We start from the raw sequence: 18,237 nt of genomic DNA on the forward strand, positions 1-18,237 counted from the left end.
GAACATGGAGGGATGATACCTTATTTCCTTAAATCTGATATTTATTGCTGTTTCAAGCTGTTCTATGGAAACAAGCTCTTTATGTTCTGCCAGCGCGTATCATACGTTGTTCATATTTCTCTTTATAAAGAGAGGAAGCAGAAAGCTTGCTGTCCCCTGGCGTCCGCGAACACAGCAAACAGCGGCTCTTCATCCCCTGTGGTCTGGGTCCACGCAGCCATGCCAACAAGGCCCAAGCCGCCCCTGTTCTCTCACTGGAGGGAGGCGGCCAAGGAGAATCAAACCTTGCGGACCTCCATTCTGGTTCCATTCTCTATTCATATTGTAATTGTGGCCCACCACAGTACCCCCCCACCTCCTCTGCACCCCCTGTCACGGGAGCAAATATGACTCAGCGCCATTGTCTCAGTCATTAACATCTACCTCAACACTTACCTTAGTGCCCCCCCCCCCCCCCCCCCCGGATTACAATATCAATGCTGCTCTTCAGGTGGATCAGCTCGAGCTGTGGGCAGACAGCCTTTTTATTCTGACAGGTAGACCGGCTTGCCTGCATCCACAAAGGATGTGAGTGACAGCCATCGGTAACTGGGAAATGGGTCGCTGTAATGGGAGTGGCAGGGTCATGGTGGCATGCTAAGCTAATGACGGACAGGAGCAGACCAGGCAAAAAAAGCACATTCATAAAGTTGATCAGAATTTCCTACAATCCTACAGCTGAGTTTCCAAACCCGGTCCCCTGGAACTGGTTACTCCCTCCCAGCTAACTGCCAGACTGTCTACATTTTTGCTCCCTACAGGGAGCTAGGAAGGAGCAAAAACGTGGACTGTCTGGGGGCTTCCTGAGGACTGGGTTTGGAAGCGCTGTCCTACAGGAAGCCGTGCAATGCATCAAGGAGGAAGGGGGTTACTCGGCTGGGATATGCGATTTTGTAAGGCCAATAAGCTTTGGAATAAGTAACTGCGGTGGTATTGTTGTAGCCTGACCCCCGCATTTCTGGAAAAGAGGCCTGGCCATCCTGCTTATTTACAGTCAGCGCCGGCCCAAGCAATTGAGGAGGCCTAGGCAAGCTTCACTGCCGAAGCCCAATTTGTCGTGGACAGTCTATATGGTCCTCACATCAGGGAGGTGGTGATAGAGGTGAAAAGGGGGGTGGGGGGGTGGCGCCAGCAGTTGTTAATAAGTCAGTGCCCCCCCGCAGGAGACAGTGCCCTTAGGTCGGTCGCCTGATGGGTTGACCGGCACGGTTTAGGGGTCCTGACCTTAGTCTCTGTGCTCCATCGTTAGGCAGGGTCCCCCTTTATGGCAATATCTGTAATAAATCATCTCAATCCTTGGTCTGGAGTCAATGATAAGAGCCCCTAGATCCATCTTTGACGGGCAACCTTTCATTCAGGTTTCAAGTTTTATTGTCACATGTGCTCTGAGGAGCACCATGAAATTCTCACGCTATAGTTATAGGGTAGTGTTTCCGGAGACAGCAGCAGCATCAGTGCGATGCAAGACAGAACAGTGCAAGACTAGAATGAGGAATGAGTAACGAAAATTCAATAATGTGATAAGAGTTTGATTCTGCCTGCTGCTTGTACTGTTGCATGTTCCGATGGCGTTAGATTTGTATTCCGATTGCGAACCCGAGACTCGCTCGCTCGCTCGTAGCCGTCGGTTCCGGAGACATCCGCGACTTATCAAAGGCTCCGTCGCATGGATACAAGAAGCGCGCCCAGCCAGTGGCACGGCATCAATGCGGTACTCTCGGGATAATTGCGCGCCGTTAATTGGGATGGTAATCAGTCGCAGCCGAACGGGGCGAGACGGATGAATAAAACATAGCGGCTCGACAGAACAGAAGTGGGCGGGGCCTACTTGAAAGCAGCTTCCGCTAACGCGGAGCAGATGCAGAGAGACCATAAAGGAGCCTCCGGAGGACACTTCTGTCTCCCCCCGGCCCCCTGCAAAAGGTCAGCACGGCGTGATCTCCATGAAGCTGCTTTCCCTGGCGGATCAAACCACCGCGTCACAAAGACGGGTGCGCCGCCCGTCAACGGTTCGCTTCCCTTCACATGGATGTATTTGCATGTTTTCTGGCGGCCTGGAGAGAATGCTCAATTAATTGTCATTTCCATCTGTTTTTTTTAAAGGAATTGTGTACTGCATTTCTGTTTTCATCCGTGATGTTCATGGAGAGATTCTGAGGGCATTTGAATGGTTCATTATGGTCTCTTCGGTGTTTTTTTTAATGTGATTTTAGATTGGACAAGCTTAAAAAGAAATTGATTTTTTTTTCTTCCATATTGCGAACAGATTTGAATCATCGGGTAAACTGTACTATTGTGGGGGGGGGCTTTCTTATTAAAATGGGTGTATTGGATAATAGGCTTATCCTCAGTTTATCAACAGCATATTCTCAGTCACTGTGAAAAAATTCAACGGAGAACTGGAAAAGCACAGATTCCCAGTATTCCCAGAATCCCAGTATCACATGCCTGCGTATGTTGCCCACGGATGGCACAGGTGGATTGGCGGGGGCCAGTGGGATGACGTGCTGCTGCACATGGCTCTGAGGTCACCACCACCCCCCCCCCACAGGGTGCCCCGTTACCACAGCCAGCTGCACCCTATGCACAAGCCTGGCACGGACCCCCGCCACCCACACACCATCTCCATTGTCATTAGTGAGTCCCACCCCCTCACCCCCCCAGTGATGCTATGCCTCCAGTCCTACTGACCCCTCTGCCACAGTGAGAGTATGTTACCTGTGTGATCCACCGGCAGGCAAAGCCAGCATGCCATCCTGCATCCAAACTGAAGGATCCACATTCCCAGAGTGTGCAGGGACAGAAGTAACTCAGTTTTCCTTGTTTGCGATGAAAGATGGATGAGGCTGTGTACAGGGCTGCTCCACTTGGGGCAGCCGGACAGAGTGCGTGACAGGAGGCTATAAATCACGCGATGGGGCTGGGGGACTTATGCCGTCACAGCGAAAAAACAATATTCACATGGCACTGTGTGTGGGAATACCCCTGCGCTGTGGGTCAGCTGACAGGGCGGGCAGTGCCACGCTATAGATCATGAAATCATTATTTATAATATCACTGAAAATCAACTTGTTTTTTATTTTCTTTGATTCAAATTGCAGTCATATTCCATCCATCTATTTTCCGAACCGCTTATCCTACTGGGTCGCGGGGGGTCTGGAGCCTATCCCGGAAGCAATGGGCACGAGGCAGGGAACAACCCAGGACGGGGGGCCAGCCCATCGCAGGGTACAGTCATATTTCAAAATGTAATTAAATAATCTAATTAAAATTAACTGTCTTGTGACAGTACAGCATAAGCACACATAAGATGGATGATAGATAAACAAACAAACAAGCAAATAAAAAGTACTATTTAGTCTATGTGACTTAAGATCAACAGAACTTACCGAAGATTCTCCTTTTTACAGCTCTTATCATATAACCTGAATTACAGAATCATAGGATGACATTGTGCTACAATGCAGATTCAATGGTGTTTTGTTGAGTCTTAGTTTACTTGCTCACGCAGTGGCTGGTCTGATCTTATCATTATGGGAATATTGCAAAAAACTTAATACTCTCATAAGGATGGGGTTACGAGACTGACCCCCCCCCATGCATGAGAATGTGGTTTAAAGTCCCTCTCAAACAAAATGGATTCATCTATCTTTCACCCGAATGCTTATCCAGGTAAAAGTCTTGGGGGTTGGGGGGAGGGGGTTGGTAGGCAGGATGGAGCACAATCCAAAGGTATTCCTAGTTACAGCATGCACACGCGCACACACACACACACACACACACACACACACACACACACACACACAAGTAGGGTATACCTATCCTTATGGGGCCCGCTCATTCACTTCTACGGGAAAAATGCTAACGCTAACTATGACAACCTTAACCCCCACCCAGCCCTAACCATAACCATAAGTAACCAAGCAAAATGCAAGAGTTTTTTGCATTTTTAGTTTGTTCATAGCAGTCACTGATTTTTATAAAATAGAGTTTTCCCAGTAACACAGAGAGAGAGAGAGAGAGGCAGGACTCAAACCCCCAACCCGCATTTTGCCTAGAGATTTATTTTCTAATTAAATGGTAAATCCACTTTGAAGAAATAATTTGCCCTTGGCCTTCAAAATAAATCCCATGGAATATCCACTGATTTTCATATCCTGAAATGAAAATTTCGTATAAAACGACTCTGAAGCTTGTATTGTTTTCAGTGAAATTTGTGAAAAATAATTAAGTGCACAATGATAGGGAAAAAAAACTGCAGACAGAGAGCACTCACAAACAGTGGGTGGGCGGGGGTGCTGCTTCAAAACCAAAGGCGACCCAGTAAGATTTTAAAAAATGGCAGATTGACAGCACGTGATCCGACCTACCACGCTGCTGGGATTTATGATATATCCATTGATTAAACAGTGAGAGCGATAACACATCCGTGCGTGATCTTTGATGAACATAGATTCTCCGAGAACATAGACTCTTCTTAAATTAAATCCCTCCAGATTCTCTGTGATGGTTGCAAAGACCCATATCACTGATATTGTTTAATGCAGTGAACTAATGAAAATGTACACGATTGATGTAAAGCGCCTTGAAACATTGTAATATTGTGAAAATGAGCTAAAAAACAAAATTTAACTAATAACATATCTATACGGAAGGATGATCCGAAAAGAGTCCCAATTGTTATTGTAATAGCTGGAAGAAGCGTACATTCTCTCTTTTATTTTATTTTATTTATTTGTGGGCATTATTAGTAATCCAGGAGCATTGTACAGTAGTATTATTCATGGGGTTTGTTGCCCCCTATTGGAAGACGTTTTTAATACAATGAATGGAAGAAACACGGTAGTCTTTCCAATCCCAATGCTAACATCCGCCCTATTGAACACGTTCATATTTTGGTCGCAATCCGATCTATAATACGAGAATTTTCAAAAGTGATTTGTTTATTAAAAATGTAAAAATATCAAAGTGGTAGGTAATGAAAGGTGTCGTTTATTCTTTAAAGAAAAACCACTACTATATATTATATACAAAGTATATAATGTTAGGAAGGCTGACTTTAAGTGTATGAGACTAAAACTAGAAACTGTGAACTGGATGGAGTTAAATAACAAAACTGTTGAAGAGGCCTGGGAATTTTTTAAAAGCACATTATTGTAAGTGCAAGAGGACTTCATACCTGTTTCCAGCAAGAATAAATAATTGCAACCTAGGTGGTTTACTAGGGAAATAAAGTATAAAGTAAGGAGGAAAAGGGCTTTGTTCCAGCGATGGAAAATAACTGATGATGACAGAATTAAGCAGGAATATCTAAGTCTACAGGCTGAGTTAAAAAATGATATTAGACGAGCTAAAAGAAATGTCGAAAGGATGGTTGCATTGGAAGCTAAGGATGACGTTAAAAGTTTCTTCCAGTATTTTAACTCTAAAAGAGCTCTAAAACCTGAAATTACTAATCTGCAGGATAGTAAGGGTCTTATAATAGTAAACGACATTGATATAGTAAATGAGTTCAATGATAGTTTTGCACGAGTATTCACTGTTGAGGACCTTAGTAATTTACCAGTTATTACCTATCCAGCATCATCTATATCTAATATATATATAACTGAAGCAGATGTTTTGCAAAGCCTAGCTAAGCTCAAAATAAATAAATCACAGGGCCCTGATGGCATCTTACCTATAGTGTTAAAAGAGATGAGGGATATTATTTGCCGACCCTTAACTTTACTGTTTCAAAAATCCTTATCCGAAGGTGTGGTACCTTCTGATTGGAAGTACGCCTTCATAATGCCCATGTTCAAAAAAGGGGATAGAAGTAATTTGTCTAACTATAGGCCAATCAGTCTAACTTGTATAACTGGTAAAGTTATGGAGGCTATAATCAAAGAGAAAATGGTAGATTACCTGGACTCCAATAACATTTTGCGGGATAGCCAGCATGGATTTAGGAGAGGTAGATCCTGTTTAACGAATCTGTTGGAGTTTTTTGAGGAAGCTACTCAGGAAGTTGATGATAAGAAGGCCTATGATGTCATCTACTTAGATTTCCAAAAGGCTTTTGATGTTGTCCCCCACAAGAGGCTCCTACTTAAACTCAAAGCGACAGGTATTTTAGGTACCGTAGCGACCTGGATCAATAACTGGTTAACAGATAGGAAACAGCGAGTAGTTATAAGAGGCACAATGTCACAGTGGGCCTGCGTTCATAGTGGGGTACCGCAGGGTTCGATTTTAGGACCACTATTCCTAGTTTACATAAATGATATGGATACCAATATATACAGTAAACTGGTGAAATTTGCAGATGACACCAAGGTGGGTGGTGTAGCAGATACTGAATTAGCGGCTCAGCAGCTACAGCGGGATCTTGATTTAATTAGTGACTGGGCCGATACCTGGCAGATGAAATTTAACGTTGATAAATGTAAGGTACTCCATCTAGGGAGCAGAAATATAAAGTACAGGTATTTCATGGTTGTCACTGAATTAAAGGTAGCCGATCATGAGAAAGACCTTGGTGTGTATGTTGATGCTTCCATGTCCCATTCTCGCCAGTGTGGGGATAAAAAAGGCCAATAGGATGTTGGGGTATATCTCCAGGTGTGTGGAGTTTAAGTCAAGGGAGGTAATGCTAAGATTATACAATTCCTTGGTGAGACCTCACCTAGAATATTGTGTGCAGGTTTGGTCACCATATCTTAAAAAGGACATTGTGGCCTTAGAAAAGGTGCAGTGTAGGGCCACAAAAATCATTCCTGGTCTTAGAGGAATGTCATACGAGGAACGGTTACTTGAGCTAAATCTGTTCAGTCTCAAGCATAGGAGACTGAAGGGGGACATGATCCAGGCATATAAGATTCTAACAGGTTTGGATGCTGTTCAACCAAATAGTTACTTCAGCATTAGTTTAAATACACGAACTCGTGGCCATAGGTGGAAATTAGCGGGAGAACATTTCAAGCTGGATTTAAGGAAGCACTTCTTTACACAGCGCGTAGTCAGAGTATGGAATAGCCTTCCTGATAATGTAGTGCAAGCTGAATCCTTGGGTTCCGTTAAATCAGAGCTAGATACGATTTTAACGACTCTGAGCTATTAGTTTAGTTCTCCCCAAGCGAGCTTGATGGGCCGAATGGCCTCCTCTCGTTTGTATAGTTCTTATGTTCTTATGTTCTTATGAAGAGAAGAGCGTGACACGGAATGTAAAGAATAAGAGGTCAATAAACACAAAGGGAAATACAAATTAAAGAACAATATACCTTAACGGATATTGTTGACATCCATTATACAGGAAAAATTAACGAAAACAGGTGGGTGTATCCATGGGTGTAAATTATGGGGGGAACGGGGGGGGGGGGGGTTGTAACCCCCCCCCCCCCCAATAATAAAAACCAGTCAATACAACCCCCTGGACTCCCTTAAATGAATGGAGACCTCAATCCCTCAATGCCCAACCCAAAGGTATGCCTATGGGTGTATCAACACGAACGCACGGTGCGACTGCATCCCCCCCCCCCCCCCCCCCCCAACGCATACAGCTTTTGTACAGGGTAAGTGAGGGGCTTTTAAGTAATCAGTCATGTGCAAGATGGGTCAATAAATAAATCCTTCCAATGATTATGCCACTAGATACTGTTACACGTCTTCCAGTGCCCGTTCCTAAGAGTCATAGATGACTAACAGTCATTATGAAGACAGTGCAGAATTATTTTATATGCATTAACGGGCAGGAGTCCAAAGCATCACGACTGAGCTATTTAAAAACACAGGACCTTGGTAGGCAAGACGCTATATATCTATTTAACTATTGTGAGCACAGGCAGCATTCAGCCAGTCTTTCTGTGTTGAGTAAAATGGCTAAACTTACATGCACAGCAGGCCGACAGCAACTCCGCACCCCACCCAGCCCCGAGGTCACCCCTTTCACCCCTACACACGTGGACTATTAAAACCGCCGATGAGTCGGATGCCACATGAGCATGCTGTCTCCTGTGCTGCTAAGGTTAGATTGTTAGGGAAATACCGGAGTAGGCTGCCATAGACAGGCTGGGGGCATGCAGGAATCGGCGGGACATTGAAAACGAATTTCGCTTTAAAACTGACTTCTGACTTTCATACGTGTCCATAACGCAAGGCTTCCTTTAGCTTAATGCCACACAGCAAAATTCGAAGTGTTTAAATAACACTTATAGAGTTAAATTTAACACTGTTCACGAGTCTATTTGGTCCCATTCGGAAGTGGTGTTAAAGTCACTCTTTCCATAGTGTTAAATATTTAGAGTAAAATTGACTCTAAGTTGAGTAGAAATTTAACACTGAGTAACACTGCATTATGTTACTTCAATGCAACACTACTAGTGGTGTCATATCATTTACTCTTTCACAGTGATAAATTACCTCTATTTGAGTAAAATCCCATTGATTTTTAACACTGAATTTAGTTATTAGAAATGAACACTGGAGGTTCGAATAATTCTGATGAGAGCTGATGTTACTCTATACTGTGTTATTCATACACTAATCTCTGAGTAAATTTTTAAAATCATTTTACATCAAGTAGTGTTATTTCAACTCTTCCTGTGGTTTTACCTTTACACTTCTGTCACTGTTTTGCAGCATGAAAAATGTTGTCTTTAATAATGCTTTTACATGTAAAACAAATGAGCAAAAACCACAACTGACTTCAAAATAGGTTTAACTGCTTTATTTTAATGTCAGGCTAAAAATATTAAAACATCTCATGTAGTATATAAAACACTTTAAAACAATGACTTTAGTTCTACATAAAATGACAATATGGAACAACATACAGGGAGGAATCTGACGTGCCATACTTCAGTTGAAGATCAAGTGGTTTGAAGTAACACAGCTCATTTATGTTTAACACTTTCAGAACCATATTGGGATGCATTCTGACCCTAAATGCATGGTAATGGTCATCCAAACACAGGGTTTCCATCAGTTTTCCGCAGAGCAATACAATGTCATCTTTCACAGCAATACTCTTGATCTTACAAAACACAGGCATCTCAGACACTACCTCTGTACAGATGATAAAGTCAGGGCGGTACTCTGTACCATGATGTTTTATCCATTTAGCTGAAAACACACTGGTAGACAATACAGCTCCAATTTTTAAGGCAATTTCTGGACCTTCTTTCAGCTCTCCAAGTGTCACCATCTTTCCTGGTCCTAAGGCTAATTTTTCCAGACTAAAGGACTCCCAATACATTGCCATACAACTTTGGTGTTTTTTGGCCAATGTCTTTGTAATGTTTTTAAAGCTTTTTAATTGTTTCTTAAAGAAATTATGTTTGGCTTCGTATCTCATGCACCACATGTGCAGAATTGGGCCAATGTTTCGGATACTGCGAGGGTAATGTATCATGAAGTGATGCTTTGGTAGGAGACTGATTGTAGGAAATAACTGCTTAAAGAGCTGATGATGATCAATAATTAAATGTTTGAGGTAGATGGTCATACCTTCTGATAGCACTGGTGAAAATATAATATTGACAATTTGTAGAAGCAGAAGTAGAAGATGCCAAAGCTTATCATCTGTCTGTACTAAATCACCAAACAGCAACGGAGCGTTACGCAATAAGCACCAAGACTGAATTGCATTTAACCCTAAATCATTACTGCCATCAAACAACTTTACCCTTGGAGGGCGGTTTCGTCGCTGATTGTAGCCATAGTCAAAGGCATGTATTCTACCAGCAAGCTGTTCAGCACTTAGGAAGTTCTCCTGAATGTACTGCAGAACAAGTTTCACCTCTAACTGAGCAACTCCCTCCAAAATGTCATGCATGATATCTACAGAAAAATTGTTAGCTGTGTTGAAATATTTAAGTGAATTCAAGAGACAACTGCGTTTCACACCACATACATGAGGTAGCGTAGGATCTCTTTGTAAACTTTCACAGTGCTGCTTATGCATATCAAGAGTTCTTAGTACAACACCAGAATCATCTTCACAGAACACACTTTGAAAACAATCTTTCTCAAGCAGACAGAAACGACAACAATATCGAGCTGCAAACGACTCCACAAACCCAAACAGACTATGTAAGCCAAGATTATCCCCAGTGACCTGGACTACAGTGCCATGAATCAAGTGTTTAAACATGGGAATTTTCAGGCCCTCTGTCTCAAGTACTTTCAGATCATTGACAAGTGGCTCAAGTATTGAATTAAAGCCATAACGCTTGGAATCTTGTGCATGAAAAAGAGCACACAAATGAATATTAACCAAAGAGGAATTAAAGATTGGGGGAAAATTCCTTAGTGTAAAGTATATTACACCTAACTTATGTACACCCTTTTTAGAGCCCAAGGGATTTGCAGTTTCAAAGTCGTCATAAAATAGTTGAATTTGTAAGGCATCTTTTTCTGTAGAAAATAGGGGACTTCCTTTAACATAGGCAGCATCGTGTAAATCTGTATACACACCTTCTCTGGGTATATTCCTGGACTTGAATATGTCAACAACATGGTGGTTTTGAAAGATTTGTTTCAGTGTTTCCAAAATGGGAACATATGCAAACCTATCAGTTACAATGACTTGATCATAAGTCCCTGTAATCTTGTTTCTTCTACCGTCAAATCTTGTGCCAAGCACAATTTCAACAGGGTCAACAGTTGCCCATTTTTGTTTAAAGTGTTTATTTCGTTTAGCTTCTGAATTTAACAGTGTGAATGGGTTTTCAAAGTTTTCGAATGACTGCTCAAATTTGTTTTTACTTGTGGTGTCCTGTGAAGGTAAGCTCTGTAAGGCTGTATCTTTAGCCTGAGTATGAATCTCAAAAAACAGTTCTTCCATTGAGGAGACAAAACTATTTACAGTAGATTGGCTTAATCCCGCTGCCCTGAGCTGTGCAACAGCAGAGGCACACATATCCAGAGTGCTTTTATTTGACTTCAATATTTCGGATGTTGTGGGTGTCTCTTCTACATTAGTTGACACCACCTCCCCTGCACTGCTAACTTGTTTAACTGCCACATCAGGCTGGAGATTAACATCAGTGTCAGCCTGTTGGTCAAAATAGTTAAGGTGTTTGGTATTTAAATGTTTTCTAAAACCAGAAAAAGTACCAAACACACAGCCACAGCCACGCTGGGCACATTTAAGGCGAAGATTTTTTCCAGGTAAATAACCATGAACTAACCGTAAATGCCTAACAAGCATTTTTGAACCAGTAAACTCAGCCTGACAGACAAAACACTTCATGGAGGAATTCAATGGGATTCAAACTTCAAGCACTAATGAAGCAACCTTGCCCTTACTTCAGCAACTCGGGGACTTTCTTTGACTTTGCCAACATCTATGTTGTACACAGTGGTTTGGATGAATGTGTACATGTTGTGAAGCATGGTGTTGTAAGATGTACCAAACACAAAATGTGCTTTAAACAATTCATCAAAAGAACCTAGAGAAGAGGTTGACTTGCATGGTATGGCGTTCTTGTCAAGAATAATGAAGTACTGGTGGATGTCATTCTTCTTCACCCCAACAGCCAAGAGGTAGGGTTGAGTGCTAGTAGTGATGGCATCAAGATGCTCTTGGATATTTGTCCCAGTCTGAAAAGATAAATACAGACAGACAATAAGAACCAAGTGGTTATAATACTTAAACTGGTAATTCATACCCTAAAAAGAGAAAACACAAACCTTTTTGAAGACCACAAGATGCTTTTCCGCTTGGGAAGCTGACACCTTTCCTGGTCTTTTCCGACCCTGTCCAGATGGTGGAATCAGATGTAATAGCAATAAAATTGTTGAAAGGTCACTGTCCCAACCTGCAAAAGATTTGTTTTTAATAAAGTTCAGTGCATCTGCATTGACAAAATGTTTAAGACCCAAAATACAAAAAGGATAGCTGTTCTGTGACAGATTTTCTCCTATTTAAAAAAAAATATTACAGCTGATTCAATGCCTGTATCTCCAGCAAGTTTTAAATATTATATTGATATGTAGATAATGAAATTTGATGCCAATACATTTCCTATCAAACAGTATGTATAAAAAATAAGCAGCCACACAAAATCAAAACGGGTAATTTTTGATTTTGGTCATTTAGAGCAGCTTCTGTCTGCACCCTGTGAATGTGCTAATCAAATTAAAAGAAAATATACAAACAGCTCACCAATGTCAGCATTAACTTCAGTGGCATCCTCAGGAGGGTCAGCTGCCAGCAAGAGTTCTTCCAGGTCACTGGCAGAAGGAAGCTTTCTGCCTTGTTGGATAATCTTTCCTTTGAATGTTGTTGGCCACCTCTCCAGAAACCTGCCTGATACATCCTCACCAAACATCAGTACAAAATCCTGTTCAATCTGTAACAGGGATAGATGGAGAGTTATACCTACTGTCTACAAAATATTAAAGTGTATTTATATTGTCAAATTAATGACAAATATTTACCAAGCCTTTGATATCTTTAAAACGTGGAAAATAGGACAGTATGTTGCTTGACAGCAAGGGGTCAAGGACCATGTTGCGGCGATAAACTGCTGTCAACTTCATCTTCTTCTTGACTGTGTCTTCATCAGCTGAATGTTTCATCAGTGAGATTGCTTCCTTGCACTCATCCTCACTCAGCACCTTCTCTGTAACAAACTGCAACTCTCGTCTTCCAGTTGGTCCTCCACACTGGTTTTCACCCGATGATCCATCTCCTGATGATAGACAATATGAAATACACCTTTACCAAAACTGATGACATTTGATATACATTATTTATGCAGAACCACAATTTGGAACTGCATTGTGCATTTCCACTGAATTACAAATGTTACCTCCAAATGATAATCGCCTGTCTTTAGCACTGCATCTCTGTATGGTTTTAATCCTCCAGGCCAAGTACCCAGTGCCACTCTCACCATCATAATAATGTTCCTTGGAGGGCGACATGTATGGACATTTTGTTTGCTAGCAAGTTATGTTACAATGAAGAGTTGATAAGGACATGCATTTTGGCAGAATTTAAAATGCTTAAATCTGATTTTAGTTGTATCAGTTATTACTGTGAGCTACTTACATAGCCATTTTTGGAGTACGGGTCACTGAGGTAGGGGAATAAGGTTACAATTCCTCTGGCATACATTTCTTTTACCTGGCGTGGTGGTGATGTTCTGCAAGATCAAAAGGCAAAGAACTTGTCAGCTTTCCTGGAATTAATACAGATTTAAAATAATTTAACAACTATAGTAAAAGCAAAGGGCCTGAAAAAAATTACCCATTTTTTTCTGTCATGTCAGCTACCAGTATGTTCACCATTTTTCTTCTGGTTTCATCCACCAAGGACTTGGTTCGAATGTATTCATTTATTATACGTTCTCCGCCAGATTTGCTGGTGAGAATGGATTCCACCAACTTGAAAACATAATAAAAACATTCTACATGTTATCATAACCAATGCAGTTCAGAGTACATAAACTACTCACAAAATAAGGTGATATAACAATGACGCTGTTAGAATATATAGAAGTCAGTTAACTCTTACTTGCTTAGCTTCTGCGTCCAGCTTCCTGCGTTTGCTAGAAGGGCTGTCTGAAAGGATGACCGTGTCCTGTGAATCTGAAGAATGTGACGATGATAACTGCGACTGCTCAGGAGACACTTCTGTAGCAGCTGTTTCCAAACCTCAAAAACGGGAGCAAAACAAATCAATTTATACTGTATGGTTCCTTCATAGACACATTTTAAACACTCAATAAACAATATAAAACTGATAAGAAAAAAACTTGCTTTTAATGAAACAGACATCACTCAAACAAACCTGTGTCATATTTGATGGTTAGTACCCCAGTTGAGGGATCCGTTACTATATCTTCAAATACATCATCATCCAACTCAGTCCCTGAACTGTCAAAAACTTTCACACCTTCTATTATGGCTGGCACACCAAACTTTGCAAATGCTGGAAAAGACGCACACAAGTGTGTGTAAACAAAAGGATTACATGACATTTAATAATTTTACTTTACCTAAATGAAAATCATTTCAAGATACATTTTCAAAAGTGACTCAGGTAAATAAAAACAAAATGAAGAACCACTAACAGATGCTTGATACGTGTATAGATGGGCACAAGATTAAAACGGTGTGACTCAGATTATGCTGTTTTTCCACTAAATACACATTCATAACTAAGAAGAAATTAAATGCAGATCATTTTCAATTAATCTTAAAAAGCAGTTTGAGGAAACTAAGTGACTAAAAGAACTTGAAGCCCCTTGTACAATGTTGGTTTCTTACCGGCAATCAAAAATTCCTTAAGGCTTGGCTCAGAAACTCTGACAAATTTCTGCACACCTCCGAGTTTTGCTTTAAGCAGCATGCTTCCTGTAGACAGTAATTTCTTATAGTCAGTGCACTTCATTGAACAATAAACAGAAAAAAGTGAATATTAACAGTCCCATAAATACGAGCAAAACAGCCCTGCAGTAACCCCTCCCTATGTTTATGGTGTCTTCCATGTTACATTTATTTGAGTATAACAGGTGTTTCAGCTCTCTGGCTGTAGTTTGCGGTGGTTGGCTAACTTCATTGGCCTATACTAACTGAGTGTTTCATCTACATGAGAATTACTATCCATCCATCCTTCCATTTTCCAAACCGCTTATCCTACTGGGTCGCGGGGGGTCCGGAGCCTATCCCGGAATCAATGGGCACGAGGCAGGGAACAACCCAGGATGGGGGGCCAGCCCATCGCAGGGCATGAGAATTACTAGTACTTCTAAATAACTACCGAAAATCCTGCTTCACTGTATTGAAACCATGTCATGTAATGTTACTCTACTCATAACTTGAAACTAGAGGTCGACCGATATGGGTTTATCAATAGCCGAAGCCGATAATTAGGAGTCAGGGTCAGCCGATGGCGATACATGCTGCCGATTTTTTCTGGCTGATAATTGGACGTTTTCCCCTCTATTTGCATGGTAAAATATCACACTAACAATAACAAACGATACAAACAAAATCTCAACTCGGCATTTATTGAATACTGACTTGAGTAAATTTAAATATAAACTTAAATAAAAACACAATACAACTTGTAAACAATAAAAATAGCAGGATCAGAATCTCTTAGTGCACAATATAGCGGCAAACTCATGTTTTTATGTTCATGTTATCTTCAGTTTTAATCACACTTCCAGTCCATTTTTGTTCAGCCATCAGACAGCAATTACTACAACAGAAGAAAAAAATGCAACATTAGCATTTTCATTATAGTGCCTTCATCTTCAATTCATTCTACAATTCCAGTATTCCATGCACATTAAAACAATAACACTCATATTTTGAAAGAAAAAACACTAGTAACCAAGTGCATCATGGTATGATGAGTAGTGTACAAGGCTGTTGTTAGCAGACAGACAGCTAACAAGCCAAATTCACAATCATAATGCAGCCATCGCAGAAAATAATATAACTGTTGTATTAGACAGCCTTGTATGCAAGGACAACGTCGGCCCCTAGAGATAGTTTCCGTCGACAACGTCACAAACTACGCAAACTCGTGCACTTTTTATCTAGACATCTGACAAATCGTTCGAATCTACGCTGTCAGATGTAAACAAGTTGCAAGGAAGGACCATTGTTAGCCTCGGCTAAAGTGAAAAGTTAAAATAATTTTTGATTAAAAAACGTCCGTGAGCCCACCAACAAGTCCACAAAACTGTCAGTTGGTTGAAGACTCATTATCATCACACCAGTTCCCCACAGCGTAATTCACGCTCTATTTCAGTAGCGCTCCCGTTTCTTTTAGATCAACATTCCATAGCAAACCAGTTAAATAAATAGGTCTTTGAAAGATCAGAATTTAAGCCTTACCGTTTTCTCCCTGGATTCTTTCAAAACTTCTGGCTGGGGCCCTGCACGAGGCAGCATGGGTCACGTGTTCCACAGTAACAATAACACCGGGATATCCGCAGACTTGCCTGTCTGTAAATCGGCGTACTACACTCGCATATCGGCCAATGCGGATACATTAAAACAATGTCAAATATCGGCCCGATATATCGGCCGATATATCGGTCGACCTCTACTTGAAACCAGAGCAAAAAAACAAAAACACAGTTAAATTACGTTTACCTTCTTCAGTACAGTGGTGCAGCAGCCTCCCCAAACCTTCCCCATGTGTCTGTTCTTACCACAGTCTAATCGCTAATTTATCTAACTTAGCACTAGAGAGTCAGCATTTCCTTCAACGTTAGCTTAACATACTGAAGTCTGGCAATTGCAAAACAGCAAAAAGGAACAGATAACGTTACTTGTGTCAATATCACCATTCAACATTAGTAACGTCACCATCAAGTCAACTTATTACAGATACAAATGCTGTCATCTTAAGTTCAAATAACTAAAAGAAAGCATTATAAAATGGATCCTGGACCTTTTTTTTTTTTTAACTTTATCAAGCTTATATCGCGTGTTGGTTGTAACCACGCATCACTAGTTGAAATAAAACAATAACCCTACTCAAAACGTCCTCCATATAAACCAAAAACAAGTGAAAAAGACGTAACGTTAGTGTAAAATGTTAACTAGTTAATCGTTACCTCATTTAAAATGTAAAGGTAACGAGCGGACTGCCCGCGCACCTAGGTTAGCCAAAATGCTAGTTAGCTAGTTAATGTTAATACGGAGCTCCCAACACATGGAGGGTTTAATTTAGCAGAATTTCGAACATGCTAGAACACAACACAATCTCCACTACACACTGCAATAATTTTCGAACACTGGCCTTACAGTCTTAGCCAACACCGATAGCAGCCAACTTGTTTAGCTAATTAACGACTTTACGTTTGCAATTAGACACGGTCACATTTGCTTCTGGAACAAAATGAAATATTTCAGAAATGTGGACAGTCAGATTGTATCGTTATTTTAACATGCTGCCTGTTGTTGAAAATGTCCAATTGTTGGTTTAATAACCAAATATGAAAAGCTTACCGTTGTAACTCGCCTGCAAAAATGGCGCCGTGAAAACTCCTGTCGGTTTGAAAATGAGTCTGTGGTGGGAGGAGCTTTCCAGCTCCAGATTGCAATAATTTATTCAAAGTTACCACTATGTCAATAGTTTTCACTCAGCTGCGTGACTTACAGATGTTATACCAAGCATTTCTGTATGTAGCATAGTCTTTCCATATTGTGGTTTTCTTTGTACAGATCTCTACTCGGATTTATCTAGACCATTATTTATATTGTTCTTGTGTCTCTGTGTCTTTGTGTGTTGTGACAATCATCACATAAGCAATTTCCTCCGGGATCAATAAAGTTATCTGATTCTGATTCAGAGTCATTCTGACACTGCGTCTTTTAACTCCGCGAATTAACACCAGCACTGGGGGGCGTTTTACTTCAGCTGTTGTTATAATGACTCTGATAGAGTCAATACACTTTAACACTGCAAATTTAACACTGGGAATTTTACTGTGCACTTCTGAACATTTGCTTCGAAGCTCCATCGGTGACCTCTGCAGGCTGATACTAAGAACAGGCATACTTTTCCATATATGGAACCAATAAACATTAACTCTAAGCACCGTAAAGCTGCCGTAGATGGCAAAGCTTCTATATATGGTAGATGTACAATGTCATTTTCGAGAAGTTAGAACAGACACGTTTAGTTCTGCGGCTGACCCTTTTACAGATGCACATATCTTTTTCGTGTCCAGTTTAATAGTGCTACTGTATAAATTCGGATAAAGTAAAAAATAATTATTATTTTAGCAGTGTATTATTGTTCCCAATGCATATGCATGGATATAGCAAAAATGCATATGCATGGATATAGCAAACTATGTGTTGACTTAAATAAACATCCAAGATATAAAACTTTAATTGTGAACATCTAATCTATTTGACATCGTAAAATAAAATAAATGACAATTAGTATTGTCTTTAAGCAATTAAATTATTATGCATTCATTTTCCAATCATATATCCAGTATACGGTCGCGTGGGAGAGGGCTTTACAGCCATTCTCAAGCCGCACTTCGGTAACGCCGTTTAACTAAATTAACATTTGTAAATTTGTAAATTTAACATGTGTATATGCTTTTTTGTCATTGTTGCGAGAAGTCCATTGATCGTTCGGTCGTTAAGGTTAAGAAGATAAGACGCTTAATACTACTTATTGCTGACACGACACAAACTACAAATTACAGTCCAGCGTATGTCCAGTAG

At 40.8% G+C, this 18,237-nt stretch overlaps 1 protein-coding gene across 1 annotated transcript; it reads right to left on the reverse strand.

The window, feature by feature from the left end:
* Nucleotides 1-8,731: 8,731 nt before the first annotated feature.
* On the reverse strand, nucleotides 8,732-17,099 carry LOC125748524 (uncharacterized). The gene is made up of 11 exons (XM_049024780.1): nucleotides 17,002-17,099; nucleotides 14,299-14,385; nucleotides 13,820-13,960; nucleotides 13,544-13,683; nucleotides 13,277-13,413; nucleotides 13,079-13,172; nucleotides 12,837-12,936; nucleotides 12,463-12,716; nucleotides 12,188-12,374; nucleotides 11,713-11,840; nucleotides 8,732-11,622 (listed from the first exon to the last, which is right to left on the reverse strand). The coding sequence occupies exons 2-11, from the start codon at nucleotides 14,378-14,380 to the stop codon at nucleotides 11,305-11,307; spliced, it is 1,581 nt and encodes a 526-aa protein (XP_048880737.1). The 5' UTR covers nucleotides 14,381-14,385; nucleotides 17,002-17,099; the 3' UTR covers nucleotides 8,732-11,304.
* Nucleotides 17,100-18,237: the final 1,138 nt, after the last annotated feature.

This window comes from Brienomyrus brachyistius, chromosome 1 (assembly GCF_023856365.1).
Source record: "Brienomyrus brachyistius isolate T26 chromosome 1, BBRACH_0.4, whole genome shotgun sequence".
NCBI lineage: Eukaryota > Metazoa > Chordata > Actinopteri > Osteoglossiformes > Mormyridae > Brienomyrus > Brienomyrus brachyistius.

Bases quoted from the DNA above. Each gene is read 5' to 3' on its own strand.
- LOC125748524 (XM_049024780.1), bottom strand. From the start codon at position 14,380: ATGCTGCTTAAAGCAAAACTCGGAGGTGTGCAGAAATTTGTCAGAGTT. The intron at 13,961-14,298 runs GTAAGAAACCAA...CGTCTTTTCCAG, and splicing joins TAAGGAATTTTTGATTGCCG to CATTTGCAAAGTTTGGTGTG. The intron at 12,717-12,836 runs GTAACATTTGTA...GTCTATCATCAG, and splicing joins CAGGCGATTATCATTTGGAG to GAGATGGATCATCGGGTGAA.